Source organism: Pteropus medius, unplaced genomic scaffold (assembly GCF_902729225.1).
Source record: "Pteropus medius unplaced genomic scaffold, Ma_sr-lr_union100, whole genome shotgun sequence".
NCBI lineage: Eukaryota > Metazoa > Chordata > Mammalia > Chiroptera > Pteropodidae > Pteropus > Pteropus medius.
The window spans coordinates 7,039,077-7,058,848 of record NW_024344253.1 but is presented as its reverse complement, the minus strand read 5'-3'; the positions used below and the strand labels follow the sequence as shown (position 1 = coordinate 7,058,848).

At 36.8% G+C, this 19,772-nt stretch overlaps 1 protein-coding gene across 3 annotated transcripts in view; it reads right to left on the bottom strand.

Moving 5' to 3' along the window:
• The window catches only part of RABEP1 (rabaptin, RAB GTPase binding effector protein 1), a 92,591-nt gene extending 73,972 nt beyond the window's left edge, over positions 1 to 18,619 (bottom strand). For 2 of the 3 annotated variants that reach the window (XM_039869675.1, XM_039869676.1), the window contains exon 1: positions 18,373 to 18,619. In XM_039869675.1, the coding sequence (XP_039725609.1) occupies positions 18,373 to 18,406 (34 nt within the window). In that variant the 5' untranslated portion in view covers positions 18,407 to 18,619. The remainder of the gene's footprint in view (positions 1 to 18,372) is intronic. The other variant, XM_039869674.1, reaches the window with a different exon arrangement.
• Positions 18,620 to 19,772: the final 1,153 nt, after the last annotated feature.

The following is a 19,772-nucleotide window of genomic DNA, read 5'->3' as shown; positions in this document are numbered from 1 at the left end:
ACAACATGGAAAGACCTTAAGGTTATTATGGTGAGTGAAATAAGTCAGACAGAGAAAGAAATACCATATGATTTCACTTATATGCGAAAACTAAGGAACAAAAAGAACAAACTAATCAAAAACAGACTCACATCTATAGAGGACAATCTGGTGATGGCCAGAGGGGAGGGGAGTGGCGGGCCTGGAAGAATAAGGTGAAGGGTTAAAAAAGTACAAATTAGTAGTTGATAGATGGTCACGAGGATGGGGAGCATGGCAGTGGAAATGCAGTTAGCATTAATGTAATGGCTACATGGAAAACCAGAGGAGAGAAAGAAATTAAGGGGACTGTTTATAAACTATATAAATGTCTAAGGTACTATATACTTGAAATTAATAATAAAATTTTTTTAAAAGATGATGGATGTCAAATAAGAAAGCCAATTATTTATGAAAAGATTAGGTGTTTATGTTAACTACCTGAAGATATTATTTGAATCCAGGAGAAATACTAAGTGAAAGAAAATGACACCCAATATTAATTCGGGGGCAAATGATATAACGGAAAAACTATTTAAGAAGAGATTCTTTAAAGAAGTAGAATTAATAATAAGAAACAATTTAAAAGCCTGATTTGAGGAAGGTGGTAGCAGGGTGGTAAGGGTGGAGATGGGAAAAATTGAAGGACACAGGAATGTTTTCTCATTTTCAATTTCCCTACAGACGTTTATGATTGAAATTAATAACCACCAGGTGTTTGCAGTGTGGAATTTTCTGGGTCTAATTGTTACTTCTTAGTTTAACATGATTTGAGTAGAAACAACCACAGGATGATAGTGTTGCAAGGATTTTAGATTTTTCTAGTCCAGTATATTTCAAATTGAGTCTCAATCCATTAGTGAGTTGTTAAATCAACTTAGTAATTAACAAGCTGCCTTTTAAAAATAATGAAATATAAAAGAAAATGTCAGCAACACATTTAATATGGGTATATGTTATTTCATGAAATTTGTATTTCAGATATCAGTATCCCCCACTTTTTGAAAGTTTGTTTTATGTTGTTTACCCTTTACAAAAGCCCTACATTAATATTACCTGTTTCACTAACTGAAAGAGGATTTTAGCTTTTAGGGGGAAAAAGGCAAAAAGCAAAAACAGTGTTCAGCGTTTGTTTTACAGGGATGCCCTTACAGAGGCAGTGTGCACCCCGAGCAGTGAGAATGGCACTGCTTTTACTATATGCTAGTGTTAGTTTAGGTTTTATGTGTTATTCGGTATGATGTAGTAGGTTCTTTTTTGCGTGTGGGAACAAATATTTTTTCATGTAAACCAATGGTAATTGCTTGTTCACTTTACACTATTTCAGCTTACAAAAGGTGTCATAAGATCACTCTACTTTCAGATGGCGGGGGGAATCTTTACTTACACATTTATACTGGGTTGCAATTAAGTATTTCTTACTATGGAGAGAGGTCAAAATAGTTTGAAAACCACCAATTCCTAACTCATGCAGGAATCTATTTGTAGACAGGTGGCTTCCACATAAACATAAACCAATAACTTAGCTTACTGCCTCACGGTGCCACTGATTCCACTGTTCAGGGATTTTAGATTATCCTCCCCCCACCCACTCCCTTGGATAACTGGTCATCTATTAGAAATATCTATTTTTAGTAACACAATTCTAAATCGTCTTCCTTAGAGATATTAGTTCTGTCCTATAGAATTAGAGAGGAAATTTTCTAATATCTGACATCCCACACTTGCTCTCTCCTTTCTTCTCTAGATGAAACACCTCCTAAACCTTTAATAATTTCTACATTCTTCATTATCTCAGTTGCTCTCCCCGCAAACTATAGTTAGTCATATTCTACATAAAATAGGACATTCTGATCCTAACACAATACAGCATAGAGTCTATATATCTGGGGCTATACTCTCCATAACATACTATAAATATACCGTAGCTTCTTTGGGTCACATCCCCACATTGTCATTGTTAGCCCATAAGATTAATCTATCTAACACTATCCTTAAATCCTTTCACTTGTACTACCATTAAGCCAAGGCTACCTTCAACCTATACTTGGTGCAATTTTAGCCATGTTGTAGAGTTTTTTGTTTTATTTTTAAAAAGTTTTACATTACAATGTCATAACAGTATTGTGGCTGTTTTCATATATACTGAAATGTTTCCAAATTAAATGATATAATGTCTGAGATTTGGTTTTTAAAAATCCAGGAGAGGAAGTGAGGAGAGGATTATAGATGAAACAAGACTGGCTACACATCAATAATCGTGACACATGGAGGGTAGTGTGGGGTCTATATCCTAACCTATTTAAAGTGTTTTTAAAGTTCCATATAAAGGACTCCAAGGTTAATTTTGTTTAAATCTTGCCATTTCTGTGCTTGGGCTTAAGTCTAAATTAGCTGAAAAATAATGTACCCATAAAATATCAATCCTCCACCCTTCAGGGCATTATATTCACACATACAATTCAGAACAGAAAAGAACGATTAATTAAAAATTTAATTATTTCTGGTTATTACCAATTCCTTTAATATAAACAGATAATTGGTTTAGACTATTCTGAAGAGTTTTTATCATCTACAGAAGTCAACCCTAATGCAACATTAAGATATCTCTTAGAACCATGTTTCATTAGATTGTGAAACAAATCAAATTCACTATGTACACACTGTCCTTCATTGAAAATGTACAATGTAAACATAATCTCTTATCTCTCTACACTTGTATTACAAAAAGGCTACAATATAGCTACAAATTTGACATTAGGAGTTACTTATCAGAATAAGTTCTTCCTAAATAATGAAAAACAAGGGTTATATTTTATTTATAAGGAAAGTTGAATGCATTATTTATGAGCTTTTCAGAAATATCAAGGTCATGCATACAAAGAGATCAGAATTTTGATAAATAACTAAAATAGATTAATTGTGTATCTTTGAAAGGGGACATCTGAAACCAACAGGTAAATTTTTCAAGGAGAGAGCACAGATGTTAATATTGGAGGTGGGGGACTCTCAAAGCTAGAAAAAAATGAAATAAGTAATAACAGGAGCTGATAATTACTATCACCTATTTATCAGGTAGTATATGGAAAACAGTATAGCATAATATAGTGGGATTAAATTATAAACTGGTTCCTTCCCTCCATCTGTAAAAATGAGAACTAGAATACTACTACCTTCTAGGATTGTAGCAAGGATTAAATAATCCATATATAGCTCTTCACAGAGCATTACGCAAGTTATTTTATATACTGGCTCATTAAATTTTCAAATCAAACCATGAAGTAGACATTATTATCCCCAGTTATAGATGGCAAATTATTCTCTGAAAGACTAAGTAATCTGCCTATTGTTACACAACTAGTAAGTGACAGAACTGGATTCAAACACTGACCTACTTGGCTCCAAGGCCTAGGCATATTTCTCTGTGATTTTTAAGTATTTAATACAGGAAATTAATATAGGAGATTTAGACATCACATGAACAGGAGAAATACCACCTTCTAGGGGTATTCTTTAATTTAGTCACACTGTTCACTTACATATTGAAATACATATTACTTAATTATAAATTATTTCCCTTTATAGTAAGGACATTATGTTGTTTTTTTTTAAGTTGTATGTATAATTTTATCAGAACGGTAAAGGGGCATTCTAAAGCATTTTGTTATAAACCAGTGTTTCTAAACTGGGGGTGATTTTGCTCCCCAGGGGACATGTGGCAATGTCTAGAGAAAATTCTGGTTGTCACAACTGGGGTAAGGACTATTGGCATCTTAGTGGGTAGAGGTCAGAGATGTTGCTAAAAATCCTAGAATGTACAGAACAGCCTTCCAAAACAAAGAATTATCTGGCCCAAAATGTCAACAGGGAGAAAGTGAGAGACCTATTATAAACTGATAGGATTGAGAACTTCTGATACAGTGACACACTACAAGGTATGTAAAAGTCCCTTCCATTCCTAAAATTCTGATTCATCAAATCCAAATCTATATCAAATTCCTAACACTCTGCAATAGCTCTCTCAACTATTCATTTAGCATTTGCTTAGGTACCTGTTTAGTACTTTTCAATACTCTCAATCTCACAAAAAAGAAAGTTTAATTTACATATTGGAGAAATACAGGAAAGACACAGCAGCCCTATCAAAACTATGCGAACACTAAAACTCAACTATTCATGGGTGTTTTTCAAAGTTTTAAAAACTTTTTTTAATGGAAAGACAGTGTATTTCTTGTTCCAAATTCAACTAGATCACTCTACAGCAGTCAGACAAAAAGGCTTTCACTTTCATATCACCAAACAAGAAATACTCTTGTTATGGAAATAAAGAGGCATTTTTCCACATATGTCTTCTAAACAATCTTTAAAGCTCTTGAAGAAATAGGTAATGTAATGTTTCTATCAATTGTACAGTCAAATTGGGTGAAGGGGATAGCAATGCCCACATTAACAATCCCCACCCCACAATCCCATTACCTGTTCTCCTTTGATCACTTTGCCAAATTAATTCAAATTTATGGCAACAAAATTTCACACACAAAAAAACCTAACCCACTAGACCTGTTGGAGTAATGTCCTTGTATAAAAAGCTCTTAATGACCAATAAAATGATAAGCATTATAAGATAGATCATTTGCAAAAGGACTCCAAATGCCAATAGAACTCAAAGAAATGCAAAACTAAACAAGACTTTTTACACGCTAAAATTAGCCAACACTTTTGTGGAATTCTTTTTTAAATTAAAGATACTACTACCTGGTGTTGGCAGTCTCATACACTGCTGGTAGGAGGAGAGAACGAAGTACTACAATCATCAAAGAATGGTGAATACATGTTTTGTTTTGTTTTTTCCTATATTTTATGATACTTTGGCATCATAGGGCCTTGTTGGCCAGGGAGAGAGTGCCCCTCCACAGGCTAGCTAATTCCTAGATAATAAAACAACTAACCAAGGAATATGGCTATCATAAACCAACCAACCAATCCTAAGTCTACACTTCTATTATCTAACTCTCAAACACCAAGCCAACATTTCCCCTGCCCTAAATCACCCTAGGGCCAGGTATTAGACAACTAGAGACCACCCTTGTAGCCCAGAACGTACCAACATTATTCAAACTATACAATCCTAAACTTGCTCAAACTTGCCTACTCTGCCCACCTATTCTTTCCCACGGAAACCACAATAAAGGCTCTGGGCCATGCTCTCCTGACATTCCTTCTGCCTCCTAACCAACCCTGATACTTCTCCATGCGGCCCTGCCTAGCATGACATGCCCGCCTCTCTTGAGAACTGTAAATAAACTTTTCTTTCAAAGGCAGTTGTCTCTGTGTCTGTCACTAAAACAAATCCAGGGTATATTTCAACACAGATGACTAAGTAATAATCAACAGCAAAAGCCTCAAAGTTTGTATAATCTTTAACCAAGTCAATTTCACTCTCGAGAATTTATCCTAAAGAAGTAATTATGGGTATGTGTCGATTCAACTGCAAGAATGTTGACTGTAGATTAGTTAAAATTCCAGAAACAAGCCAATGTCTAACAATTTTTAAAAAATGACAAAAAATTATGAAATAACTACACAAGTTTCAAGATGAGACTTGAAAGAGAACATACATTTTATCAAATTTATAGGGAAGAAATATTTCCTATACTATTTAAACTGTCCTCAGCATAAAAGTGAAATATTTCCCAATTTATTTTACCAGGTCAGTATAATCAAGCCAAAACCCAAGGTAGTATCAAAATGGAAAACTATAGGCTAATCTCATTTATGAATAGCAAAAAATATTTTAAACATTAGCAAATCAAATCTAGCTACATACTAGAACAATCCATCACAATCAAGTTGATTTTATCCCAAGTATAAAAAATCTGTGCAACATTAGGAAATCCACTGATGTGATCAATTTTGTTAGGCAAATCAAAAAAATGTGAAATAATCTCGGTGACTTACAAAAAGAAAAATAGTGAAGCAATTAAAGAGGAAATAGTTATGGGAAACAAAGAGTGTCCATATAAGGATGATCCACATGCCTAAACTAGAGAACCCAACAAATGAAACTAAAAAAAGAAAAAAGAAAGAAAACACTACAAGATTTAAATAAATAAATATTCCCAAAAGAAAATCAGAACTGAATCTTCAAGAAAATAATAATAAAAATGTGAGCAAACAGACCCACAAAGGAAAGTAGAATATAAAAGGAACCTGGATCTTGGACATCCTTAAGCAGTTAGTTGGACTGCTTTACTTCTGAACTTACTACGGAAAACTGAACTCTTTACTTGTTTAAAGCCACTAGGGTTGGATTTCCCGGTTGCTCTGAGACAGATGTATTCCTGATACAAAAGAATACATCAAAATTTAAATGTATATAACTTTTACTATGGTACATATATACAATGGAATATTACTCGGCTATAAGAAGAGATGAAATACTGCCATTTATGACAACATGGACTTTGAGATAATCATGCTAAGCAAAATAAGCCAGACAGAAAATGTTGAAAATCACATGATATCACTTATATGTGGGATATAAACCTAAAAGCGACAAATAGCACAAACAGAGCCCAAGGACGTGGACAATAATAGACTAGCGGTTACCAGAGGGTAGAGGAGAAGGGGGAGGGGAGAAATGGGTGGGGTAAAAGGAGTCGCCAAATATGTAGTGACAGAAAGAAATCTTAACTATGGGTGGTAAACACAATGCAATATAATATATGCCTTAATGTTGAATTGTACACTTGAAACTTACTGTATTTCGTTAACCAATGTCACTATAATAAAAAAATTAAATAATTAAAAGTAAATAAATGCACATAACTTTTAGAACTGCTAGAGATTTACTGAGGAAAATATCTGCACAAATATTTAGAGATATGTATCAGGATGTTTACTACAGTATTTTTGTAATAGGAAAAAATGTTTAACTTAAAACATTTACCAAGAATTAAACATATTCTGGGATCCATAGATGGAATTCTATCAGCCATTAAAAATAACTTATTATTTAATAAAATACCATGAATATCTCTTCATTCAAGTGGAAACAACATCCTATAAAAGTATAATTTTTATTGAATTTTTAAGATTTTTTTCATATTTTAATACACATATGAAAACATACCAAAATGTTCATGGAAATCATCTTTGGGTGACCATTGTTTTATTCTTCATGCTTTTCTGAATTTTTTTAGTTGTTTGCAAAAGGTAATATAAATTTTATCAAAAATTAATAATTATTTGCAGAAAAAAATTAATGATTTATATACAAGATGTAGAAGACCTAACTTGACAAATGGCTCATATAGAAACAACTTAAGAATTGAAATTATATTGAAAAAAACTGGCCAACTATTTAGAAAAAAATTAAAAACAAAGAAAGCATATGGATACCTAATTGATTTTGAAATAGGGAAGGTCTTTCAAAGTATCAAAGCACTGTCAAGTTTATTCAAATGAAATTTCAGACTTCTCTATATCATAAATTACCAAAAAGTCAAAATAAGACAAAGAAACTTGGAAAATATCTATAACAAATAAAATACAAAGGCCAGTATCTGTAAAATAGATATTTATAAATTAACAGGAAAATTGCAAGGACATGAAGAAGTAATGCACAAAGAAAGAAAACATATGGCCAATATATTTTGAAAGGCCAATCATACTAAAAATACAACTTAAAACAGCGATAAAATACTGTTTTTCGCCTATGCTACTGGCAAGAAAATTTTTAAGTCTATGTTTAATGTTAACAAGGGTAAGGTGACACTATCAGACGTCGGCATGAAAGAAACGTCAACTAGAACTAGATTTCCGGAAAGCAATTTTGATGGACATATATATGTGAGTGAGTGAGTGAGTGAGTGAGTGAGTGAGTGTGTGTGTGTGTGTGTGTGTATTATTTATTTATTTCAAAACCTTTATCCAAAACTCTCTAACAAATAATCCTAGATTAATGTCCAAGGATGTCTCCTATAGAGTCTCTTTAATTACTGGCCAGATCTTACAAATAATCAAATACCAGTAATAGGAAAATAATTATTATGATACATTCACAATAATAATTAGACTTAAAACCAATGTTTTCTGAAAAATAACTTACAACACAGGGAAATTTCATATTATGATTAAAATAAAATAAAAATTGGAGAACATAAAACCACATGTTCAATGTGGTCAAACGCTTTAAGTATTTTTATTTGTAGATATAAAACATGACCAGAAATATACTAAAATGATGGCTGGAATTATCATTAAGTCTAGTTTTCATTATACTTTCTTTGTATTTTACGATCAAAGAAGAACAGGTTTTGTTTTAATTTTGCCCTTTTTTAACGACTTAAGAGTTAACTAAAAGTGACCTGAGAGATAGTTGGTGGAATAAAAATAATCATGGGAACCTGAAACCTGGATCCTGGACAAAGTACTAAATTTTCATTTCCTCAATTGTGAAATAGGGATAATATAACCTTAAAGAACTTGGAGAATAAAATCACATAATTATATACCTGCTGGAATGGCTAAAATCCAAAACAGGCAACACCAAGTGCTAATGAGGAAGTGGAGCAACAGGAATCCTCATTCATTGTTGGTGGGAATGTGAAACGGTACAGCCACTTTAACGTTTCTTAATATAAGATCCAGCAACCACACTCCTTGGTATTTACCCAAACGAGCTGAAAATTTAACATCCACACAAAAATCTGCATTTTAGGCAGCTTTATTCATAACTGCCAAAACTTGGAAGCGACCATGATGTCCTTCAATAATACATGAATGAATTATTGCATCCATATACAATGGAATATTAATGAGTGCTAAAATGAAATGAGCTATCAAGCCACCAAAAGACATCAAGGAATCTTAAATGCATATTACTAAGTGAAATAAGCCAATCTGAAAAGACTACACACTGTATAATTCCAACTATATGACATTCTGGAAAAGGCAAAACTATGCAGAGAGTAAAACGATCAGGATTTAGGGGGAAAGAAGGTTGAATAAGTGTAACAGGATTTTGATGGCAATGAAACCATTCTGTATAATATTACAATGGTCAATGATTACATTGCATTATATATATGTCCAAACCCAAAAAATGTACAACACCAAAAATGAATCCTAATGTAAACAATGGACTTTGAATAACGATGATGTGTGGGTTCACTAACTGTAACAAATATACCACACTGATGCGGAATGTTGATGGTGGATGGGTCCAACAGGGGAGGGAGTATACAGAAACTATACTTTCTGGTCAATTTTGCTGCGAATCTAAAACTGCTCTAAAACAGTCTATTAATTCTTTTTTAATTATAACTTTATCTGTATCCCCAGTGCCTAGCACAGTGCCTGGCCTATACTAAATACTAAAAGAAAAAACCCACAGCACAGTACAAGGCATGTAGCATCTTAATAAATCATAGTTGTCATTTTATTATGAATGTGATACAGCGAATTAAAACATAAATTGAGGAAATGATAAAAAGAGTTGAGGATCTTGATCAAAAATGAATGTTTTTTCTGTTCTTTGCACAAATCACATAGATTCTATATCTAGAATACTTTCACCAATTTTAGGTGCACCTTTTTAAGAAGAGCACTAACAAACTACATAGTATTAGAACATCTGGCTAGCCTAGCAGAGGAAGCCAAGAACAATGGTGAGGGTGTAGAACCCTCATATGAGGAACTGCCAAGATGGAAGAAGCTCTTTAAATATCTGAAGGCTTTTTGTATGGAAGAGAAAATAGCCTAATTCTGATTCATTCAAGAGGCCAGGACCAAGCTGTAGGAAAGTGGAAAAGTTATGAATTTGCGAATACAGTTATCACAAAAAGCGGAAGTGTTCTAGAAAAACTAGATTTTCATCTGTTAGGAATAAATGCAAAACGAACTTTCGCAACAGAGATGGATCTAAAGTGTTAACGTCCTTTTTGTTACTCTCTACAGAGGCTTACTAGGTTCACAATGAAATGAAAGTCAGCAGTAGTTTCAGACAGACTCCGCTCTAGAGTAGCTATGAAAGTTCGGGATATAAGATCTAGATGGAAGAGGCGGGGCAGCAGTAGTTTATTTATAGATAATGTAGCCGTTTAGAGAAAGTAGGTAACAATTCGGGATTAGGCAGTAAATATCAAGTTTGTCTTGATTTTTAATAGCCATAACCAAAGGAATGGCAACCCACATCATGTTTTGCTCCCCTAACTCCATCAAATTTCCCACGATAAGGACCCAATCACATCCTGTACTTATTACTCTAGCAGCCTTTCTCAACCCAGGTTCCATGACAAAATTAAGGCCAAATGCCCAAGATATTCAATGCATATAAAGAATTAACTTCTCTCTTGTGCATCTAGAATGATACTTGTTATATCATCTTACAGATAGCTGGGAAAACAACCCAATTATTTTCTGTGTTCTGTGGTTACAATGAGGAACCCAGGTGAGTATAAACAACCTAATTTACCTGACTGTAATAAAGGTCTCAAAACTAGAGCCTCAATGAGGACAGAAACCTTGTCTGCCTTGTTCATAGTTGATGCTCAAACCATATAAGTTGAATAAATGAATAAAAGAATGAAGGCTACTAAAACCAAACTTGCCACTTTCTACATCCACCCTCCCACTGGTTGCCTAGATTGGTAAACAGCATCAACATCCTCAGAATCTTCGATTTCTCTCTGCTTGCAACCAAAAACAAATGTTCAGCAAGTTGCTATTTTACCACCACAGTATTTCTTACATCTATTATTTCCTTTTCTCCATTCCCACTGACATAAGTTATAACCCCATTATCTCTCTCCTGGACCACAGCAATAGACCAACCGATCACCTTAATTAACCATCTGCCTTATAACCAAACTACCCTCTGTATAATTTCCAGAACAAGCTTCCTATAGCACAGTTTGGACCACACTACTACACATAGGCCTAGCTACATCATCTAGAAAAACCCAAACTCCTTAGCTGGCAGCAAAGCTTTCTATCATTCAGGCTCAACACCTCTTTTTCAAATCTGCCTCTAAACAGAGTACTCAGGATCCCAGGATACCGAATTATTCATACACCTCACCTCACACTGCATATGCTTAGTCCACACCGTGCAGATTCTCCAAGGCTCCATCTCTATCTGTCAAAATGCTACACAACTCTCTAAGCTCTATTCAAATGCCACTTTTTCCAATATAACTTGGGGTGCAGTGAGAGTGGAAAGGAAGGAGGATCCTATGTTAACTAAACTTCCTGAATGATATAAAATGTACCTGCTATGTTTTGTCAAATATCGTAAATAGGAAAGAGCTACCACATTATTGTAACTGCATGTTGTCCTCTGACTTTCTTTTAACAAATACCTATAGCTCATATTTATTCTATGGTAAGTACTGTGCTGGGAATACTATTATCAGCCACACAAAATGCCCTTTCCTCATGGAATTTGTCTGTATTTCCCACTAGATTTTAAGCTCCATAAGGAAAAGAACATTGGCTCTGCTACACTGCAAGTCACTTGCACTTCTTTAGCCCTTAGTTTCCTAATCTGTAAAATGAGAGATTAGTAGTCTTTAGGATTCCTTTTAGTGATGTGTCTCTGTACCTACTACTCTCTAAAGGTTACATTCATCTAGAGAACATCAGTTACACCAAAAGTCATTAACAACTGGAATCTGTCTCAAAAAGAATCAAAAGAATGTTAAGTAGATTCAAAACAATCTGATAGGAGAAATAAAAAAAATATTTAGAAAGGACATAACATTAGCAAATTGCTTCAGACTAACAGAGAACTCCTCGATGTCCTCTGTGTGGTCCTAAAGAAGAGAATTAAAACCAGTGGATAGAAATTATAGTAAAAAAAGTTTCTACTTAATTAAAAGATAAACAAAACAATAAAACTAGTCAAAACTAGGAGGTAGTGAGTTCCTTCTCTCCAGAGGCAGTCAAACAGAAATCAGACAACCACTTGGAAGAGGTTCAGGTATCTAATGAGAAAACTGAACAAAGGTACCTTTCTTCATAGTTCTTCCAGTTCTTTTACTTGTAGTAACAGCTTCCTCTGTGATCCAACAGAGGAAAACTATCACCTATGGCTAAGCACCTCCTCAGTCCACATTAGTGTGCCTAAGGTCCACTTCTCCATTAGAACATAAAATTCTTAAAAGCAGAACTACATATCATTCATTTCTATTTCCCTTCCACATTTCCCAGCACAACTCTAAAACACAAAAATAAACAAAATAAATGTTTACTAAATACTCCTATGAAGATTAAACTCGATTTAATGATTATATAAGAGGAACACATCAAATTTCACTGGATAAAATCAGATATGATGTAATAGAGATATTTTAGAAATCAGAACCCTTAAGATTCAAAGACAATTCTGTCTACAAGTAGTCAGGTAAAACATACAAATTAACAGATATTACACAATTGCAGGCTATTGTGTGTTGGGACACTGGTGTGATAAGACTGTGAGTTAAGTGCAGACCTTCTGTTTTGGATCAAGTATCTCTGCAAGTTTAGTGGCTGGGAGAGTGATCAAGTTATAATAAACAAACCAAATACATGGGATTATTGAATAAATGGTATTAAGAAAATTGGTTGTCCATTTGAAATAAAAATAAAGTTATATCCTTATGTCACATCAAAACTAAATTCCAAATGCAGGCACTTCCCCTAGCAAACCAGAAAGCAGCTTTTCAGCAAGTTCTACCAAAATTAACTCTGCCTTTCAGAGGGCCACAACTGTATCTTCTTCACCAAAGGCTGGATCTCAGTTCTGGGAGTGGCTCTTCAAAGATTTGTTCCTTCTTTGGGTGTTCTACATCAGCCCTAGAGGGAGTGACTGCTCCTTATAGCTGATATTCCTGTATTCTTTAGGATTTTTTTCTCTTAGGTAATCTCCTGTTAATAATTCTTTAAATTAAACTTTCCCTGTTTAAATTTAAAAATAAATAAATTCCAGATGGTTTATACGAATGTAAAAGACAAAGCTATAAAATTGTTGAAAATGAGTTTTTGTTATTTTTTTTAAAGAAACATAGGACTTAGGTCTTCCTAAGCAAGATAAGAAATCTAGGTACTGTAAATTTTAACCCATTTCCTATTTGCCCCAAGAATACTCACTGGTAGCACTTGTGGTTGCAGCATTTACTCCAAGATAACGCGTGGATTACCATCCTAACCTTCCCTCCAAAGTTTGCCACAAAATATCTTACATTTATTATTATTATTATATTATTATTATATTATTTTTGCATTGCTCTAGCATATCCATATTGTCGAAACAAATTACATCATTCTATTTATAACATTCTGTTTTTAGTAGTGGCATTTCCATTTACAAAATATAGTAATTGTCGATCACTGAAAATTTCAAATCCTAGAAAACGTAGCATTCCTATACGTGATGTTAAATTGATGTTGCACTTTTTTTCCAAAACAGAAGATTAAAAATCGTCAGATCCACATAAAAATTAAAGCTTTCTGCACAAAAGAAAAAATACATATAATCACTAGCTATCTGAGAAATACAAATTAAAAAGCCATCATGTCACCTACTTGCTTAAAAGCCTTCAGCGGCTTCCCCTATAGCTCTAACGCTAAAGCCCACTCAGGCCAACCCTTACCTACTTCACGTCCTCTCATTCTCTCTACCCAGGCACTCTGACCTTTCTTTAATTCTCATCCTGCTTCTTTCAAAAAAAAAAAAAGGGACTCCTGCTCATCCATTAAATCTCAGCTCCAGGACCACTTCCTCAGAAACCTTTCCTGGCCTCCCGAAATAGGTCAAACCCAATTATAGGCATTCATAGCACACCTCTCCCCATTGCTCAGGTCAAAAACCCTTGAGTGACCCTTGACTCCTCTCTCTCACATCCCATATCTAATCCAAATCCTGTCAGCCATACCTTCAAAATACAACCTCTACCAATATACTCTTTGTCCAAGCCTCATCATCTTTCCTGGATTAATGCTTCCCTTGCCTCCCTTTATTGCCAATTTAGCAGTCAGAATGATCTTTTAAAACATAGGTCAGATTACATCACTTCTCTGCTCAAAACCTTTTCAATGGTTCCTCACTGTAAAAGCCAATATTTACAATTTTTGGCTACAATGTAGGGCCCAACAAGATCTGCCCCTACTCCACTACATTTCACCTCATATCATACTACTCTCCTCTCCCTCCCCTCTCCCACCTATCCCCTGACCCCTGTAATTTCATTCTAGCCACAATGACCTCCATGTTATTCCTTAAACATGCCAGATACATTCCTTCCTTAAAGCATTTGCAAAAACTGATCCCTATCTGGAACGCTCTTTCTCCAAATATCCTCATAGCTAACTCCCCCATCTCCTTCAAGTCTTTGCCCTAGTGTCATCTCCTCAATAAGGCTATTTTGACCACTAATTAAAACCAGCCTAGCCCCTCTTCAACGTACCCTGCTCTATTTTTTTTCCACAGCACTTATCACCTAACAATCTCTATGATTTGCTTATGTTTGTTGTTTAATATCTGTTTCTCTCACACTACAGCAGGGTTATTTATTATCTTTGTTGCCCACTGACATATTCCAAATACCCAGAAGTGTACCTGGCAAGTAGTACACACTCATATTTGTGGAATAAGTAGTTCTATACTTGTCTGAAGGATGATCTAATTAATTGCCACCTGATTCACTACCAAGGAATGAGACTAGGTTTGGTTTTGTTCATTACTGTTATTTTCTAGAGCCTAGCATAAGGCTTGCCATAGAATGGAACCATTTGTTAACTGAAGAATATCATTTTTTTAATCCGTTAGAAGATACAAGTTTAAAACAACTGACATTATCAAGAGCTTGTAAGAGTGCAGAGGAAATCCACCCTCTCATATACTGTTGGAGGTATGTAAATTGATACTTTTTTTGAGAGTAAACTAGCAATAGCTATTAAAATTTAAACCACTCAGAGCTCATGCCCTTTTAATTCAATAGTCTTACAGAAGTAAAAGCGAGAGTACCTGAAAAATATGTAAAAGGATGTCTATTCCAGCACTGCTTATAAAACAATGAAAAAAAATCCAAAGCAATCTATTCGTCCATCAACAGAGAACTAAGCAAATAAATCATGCAAGGTATATGCATGTAATGGAATACTCTTTAAAAAGAATGAAGATGTATAACACTAAAGTGAAAAGTAGTACATGATCTAGTAATTATACCAGAGGTCCCTGGCATCAGATGGCCTGAATTTGAATCCTGACTCCCCGTCACTTCTTAGCTGTAGAACTCTAGGCACTTTTAACTTCTCTAGGCTTCAAGTTCCTCACCAATAAAATAGAAATAACAATAATGTTACAATAGTAACCACTTTACTGACACAATGATTTCCTAAGACAATGCATGCAGTGCTTATAGCACATTACATGGCCACATAACCATTCACATGTATATAATAATTATAGCTAACATTTATTAAGTGAAATAGAGAAGTTGCAGGCCTATGCAGACCCATTTCAGGAATGGGAAAAGGTAGTATGTTTGTGTAACTACAGAAAAAAGTAAAGAAGGACAGAAAACTTAATAGTGGTTAAGTTTTATTTTCTCCCACTCAAATATGGGAGAAAATATACTTAATATACATACTTTTTTAATAGAGGGACTTCTAGACAGTGTTTTTAAACAAAAAATAAAGTAAAATCTGACCAAATGTTTCTAAGATATAGTTTAACTTAGATTTTAAAATATTAAAATTTGAATTTTCAAGGTAAAATGGAATAACTGGCTGAAATTTGCTACTAAAATTACTTTAATTCTAAACAAGTAAACTAAGATGCACCATCAAAAAAATAACTTTTTCAAAACTTTACAAAATGAGAAAAAAATTATTACATTTTATCATGTCCATTATGCACGAAATCAATTTTCTTAACCTAACACATCTCCATGAAAAACAAAGATATGTCAAAAAAGAAAACAATGTCAAGGTTAGGTTGACTGGTGAAAAGGGGGAAGGGATTAAGCTGTACAAATTACCAGATATAAACACAGTTACAGGGATGCAAAGTACAACATAGAGAATATAGTCAATAATATTGTAACAACTATGCATGGTGTCAGATGGGTACTAGACTTATCAGGGTAATCACTTCATAACTTACATAAATGTCTAAGCGCTATGTTGGATATTTGAAACTAATATAATTTTGTATGTCAACTGTAATTGAAAAATTAAAAAATTAATTTAAAACAATGTCAACATAAAACATAAAAAGCAACTGCTTTAAATGGGATAAAAGCAAAATTTTTAAAAACCTAAGCAGTTATCTTTTATTGTCAATTTGACTCAAAAGAATTCTGCAATAGTTTAAAATCAGCAGGGCTTGGAAATTCCAGTATACTTAAAGCTAAAGTATTAAGAACTTATATTTTCAGCCAAAGACAAAAATTAAATCCCTACAGTGAACTTCTAAGGCACTGACACAAAGTTCTAAATATAACGAATTCTCCTTTTGTAAACAGTAGCTGTGGCTACTCATTTACTACACTAATTGAAAATAAATACTGCAATTTATGTAAACTGAATCTCATCCTAGAAGTCACAAGATTTGAAAAATAGGGAATAAGCCTGTACTAAGAATAGCAAGAATACAAAATTTCCTAAAGCTCATTTTTCCCAGCCTCTTTCAAGTGCTTAGTCACTTCTGCCTATCTACAAGGAAGACCATTTCACATCTTGAAAGAGGCAGGGGATTTTGATTCCAGACTGCCATGTCACCTGAGCTGTCCTAGACGTGTTTCCATGCAATTCAAGAGAAGGTAGCAGCCAGCTAAGCATACCTACCACTCCAGATCAGAACCAGAAGCCACTGGAGCTCTCTGTATTCTGCCTCTGCAGGAACAAAGAGGAGTTTGTGGAAAAAGCAAGTTTTCTTCCTGACACCAAATGCAAAAGGTGAGAATTAAAATGCAGCCTGAAAAAATGCCAGTTTCTGCTGACAGCCAACCAAAAATGCCTCCCTTCTCTTCTGCTGAAAGAGAAACAGCAAGCAGATTCTTATACAACTCCAGATGAGAGTAGTGGAAGTCTCTCCTCAGGCAACTTACAAAACCTAAAACTAGAGGCTAACAGGCTTTGAAGCATACTTCCAAGAAAGCAGATGGCCTTAAAATCTGATAACATTGTTTCAGGATCCCCAAAAGCAAGAACAAAGAGTAAAGTTTACTTGAAAGGTTATTTTAAGAGACAACCCAAGGCAAAGGCAAGTTTTTAAGTGCCTACTATATGCCCAGTACCATGTCCCAACATTCCATTCGCACTTAAAGATCATAAGCACACACGCTGATTACAGAAATACACCTGAAAGAACTTTCTCAACTAAATACGGTAGGGCCCTGCCAAAGATCAAGCACATTCTTTCCAAACATAACTCCAGGTAGTAAAACCACTGGAAGGATGCGGTCAATCTCTGAAGAGCTTAGTATATACGCTTCCCAGAAGGTCATGAAGGACTAACCAACTTAGCCTATTTAGGACTGGGCTCTTTTTCCTTCCAAGAATATAAGTGCTATAAAAGACATGATTCCTCCACTTCAGCATTCTCAAACACCATTCTCTTCATTATTCCCAAATACACTCATAATAATACTAATCAGTTTACATACATACATGTTGCCATCTTACAGATAAAATATAAATACATGAATTAACTTATTTTCATGAATGAGAATACTGAAGTTCAAAGAGGCTAAAACACTTGCCCAGAGCTTGTTAGTAAAGGATCCAGTAAAGGTCCTTTACGCTCCCAGGCCCCAGTACTACCATGAAAGCACACTGCCTCTCAAGGAACGCTAGTAAATCCTGTTACTGATTCCAACTAGTTTTGTCACAAAACTGGGTGCAAAGCGCTCTGTAGCATGGATTGGGTGGGGGGAGGGGATGTAGAAGAGATACAGAGGTGGAGGGCACACCGCCACTATCCAAGCAATTTTTTTTCCCTTAGCGAAAATAGCACATGTTCCCTATTTCCATCCTCCCCACCCGCAGAACCCACGTGCTAGTCTCACCGCTACCCACGGCAGCTCCCCAGCTTCAGCCAGGTCCCCCGCAGTCTCCCCATGCCCTTCCCTCCGCCTCTGGCCACCGCTGCCGCCCGCGCCTCCCGCCCCCTCCCCAGCGACGGCCGCCCAGGCTCCCGCATCACCCTCGCGTGCAGCAGGCTCTGGAACCCGCGCGCTCCCGCCTCCGCCCGGCGGGGTCACCCTTGGGGCCTGCGCGCGCCCTTCCCGCCGCCCAGAAGTTCCCCCCGCGACGCCGGCGCCGGGAAGGCCGCGCCCGCCGCGCCTGCCATGGTGGGCGCCTCACCGTCAGGCTGAGAAGCCGGGCCCGGCTGCGCCATGGCCAGGCGGCAGGCCTTGGAGAGCGGGGATGGGCGGGGAAGCGGCGTCCCGGGCTCCCGCGGGCTCAGCTGGCGGAGGAGGCGTCGACCGAGCCGCCGCCGCCGCCGCCCAGAGAGGAACCGCTAAGGCTGGAGCCGCCGGCGCCGCCACAGCCGCGGGCAGAGACGGACCCGAGCGCCGACCTCCGCCTCCTCATCCTGACAGCGGGAAATAAGCGGTGCGCAGGCGCAGGGGGATGGGGCGGCACGTGACGTCGCCCTGAGGACAGGGGCGGGGCTTCGCGGGAGGACCGGGCGCGGACGGGTGGGGAGGCTCAGGACTCCCACGAGCCGGCTGCGGGAGCGCGGGAGGAGGCGAATAGGGGAGGAGGGAGAGAGTAGAGGGGAGTGGTGCGGGGACGGCGGCGGGAAAGGCCCGGCACGTCCAGTCCTCCGCCTCAGCACAGAGGCAAAGAAAAAATACTTATAGAAAACACGAGAGAGAAGGCGGGTTGGTAAAGTGAGTGCAGATTCAGCCTCTACCGCGTCTAGCTGTGTGACCTTGGGCGAGTCACTTGACCTCTTTGAGCTTCACGGACTTCACTTGCATGATGGCTAAGAAGAATTTAAATGAGGTAAAATGTGAGGAACTGTTCCCGACTAGCTTTCCATTAGGCACCTATGTACAATGTGACTTCGGTGCCAGGCAGTATGATGATGAGTGTTGGGGATACAGCCAGACACAGTCCCTGCACTCAGGAGGGCAGAGGAGAGGATATATAGACAGTACTGCCCTTATACCTGGGCAAGAGAGCCTGCCTTAGGCCCCATACGTTAGAAGCTGGCCTCTACCCGTCTCTAGCCGTACTCCTACTGGGTGAGTCCATATGGTCCCGGGAACATGCCCATCTGGTGCTTGTGCCAAGTTCTGGGAAACCCAGATCCCAGAATTCCTTTCCCAAATGGCTGGAGCCTGTGCCTCTTCCCCAGGTCTGTTCTCTCTAGGCAGAGTCAGGACATCCCTAAAAGTACCTAAGGGCAGCTGTATTTAGGGTGATGGCACAGCAGTTGCATTTGAGCTGCTGTGTCCACAGATCCCTAATGCAGGACTGAGGTGAGAAAAGAAGGCTGGTGGGCTATAGGCCGACAATGCGGCCAGGGCCTACACTCCCCTCATCACTTCATTCAAGTACATAAATATGAGGAATCTAGGAATTCTACATTTGAACTAAGTCTTCTGCCTCATTAAAGATGTGTATTTGTCAAAGTAGAATAGAACATATTAAGGTTAACAGTCGGAGAGATTTATCATTTTAAATAATTTAGATAAACATGTGACATCTATTTGTACTTTTGCCCTAAATCTTGCTAACATTAGGAGAGATCC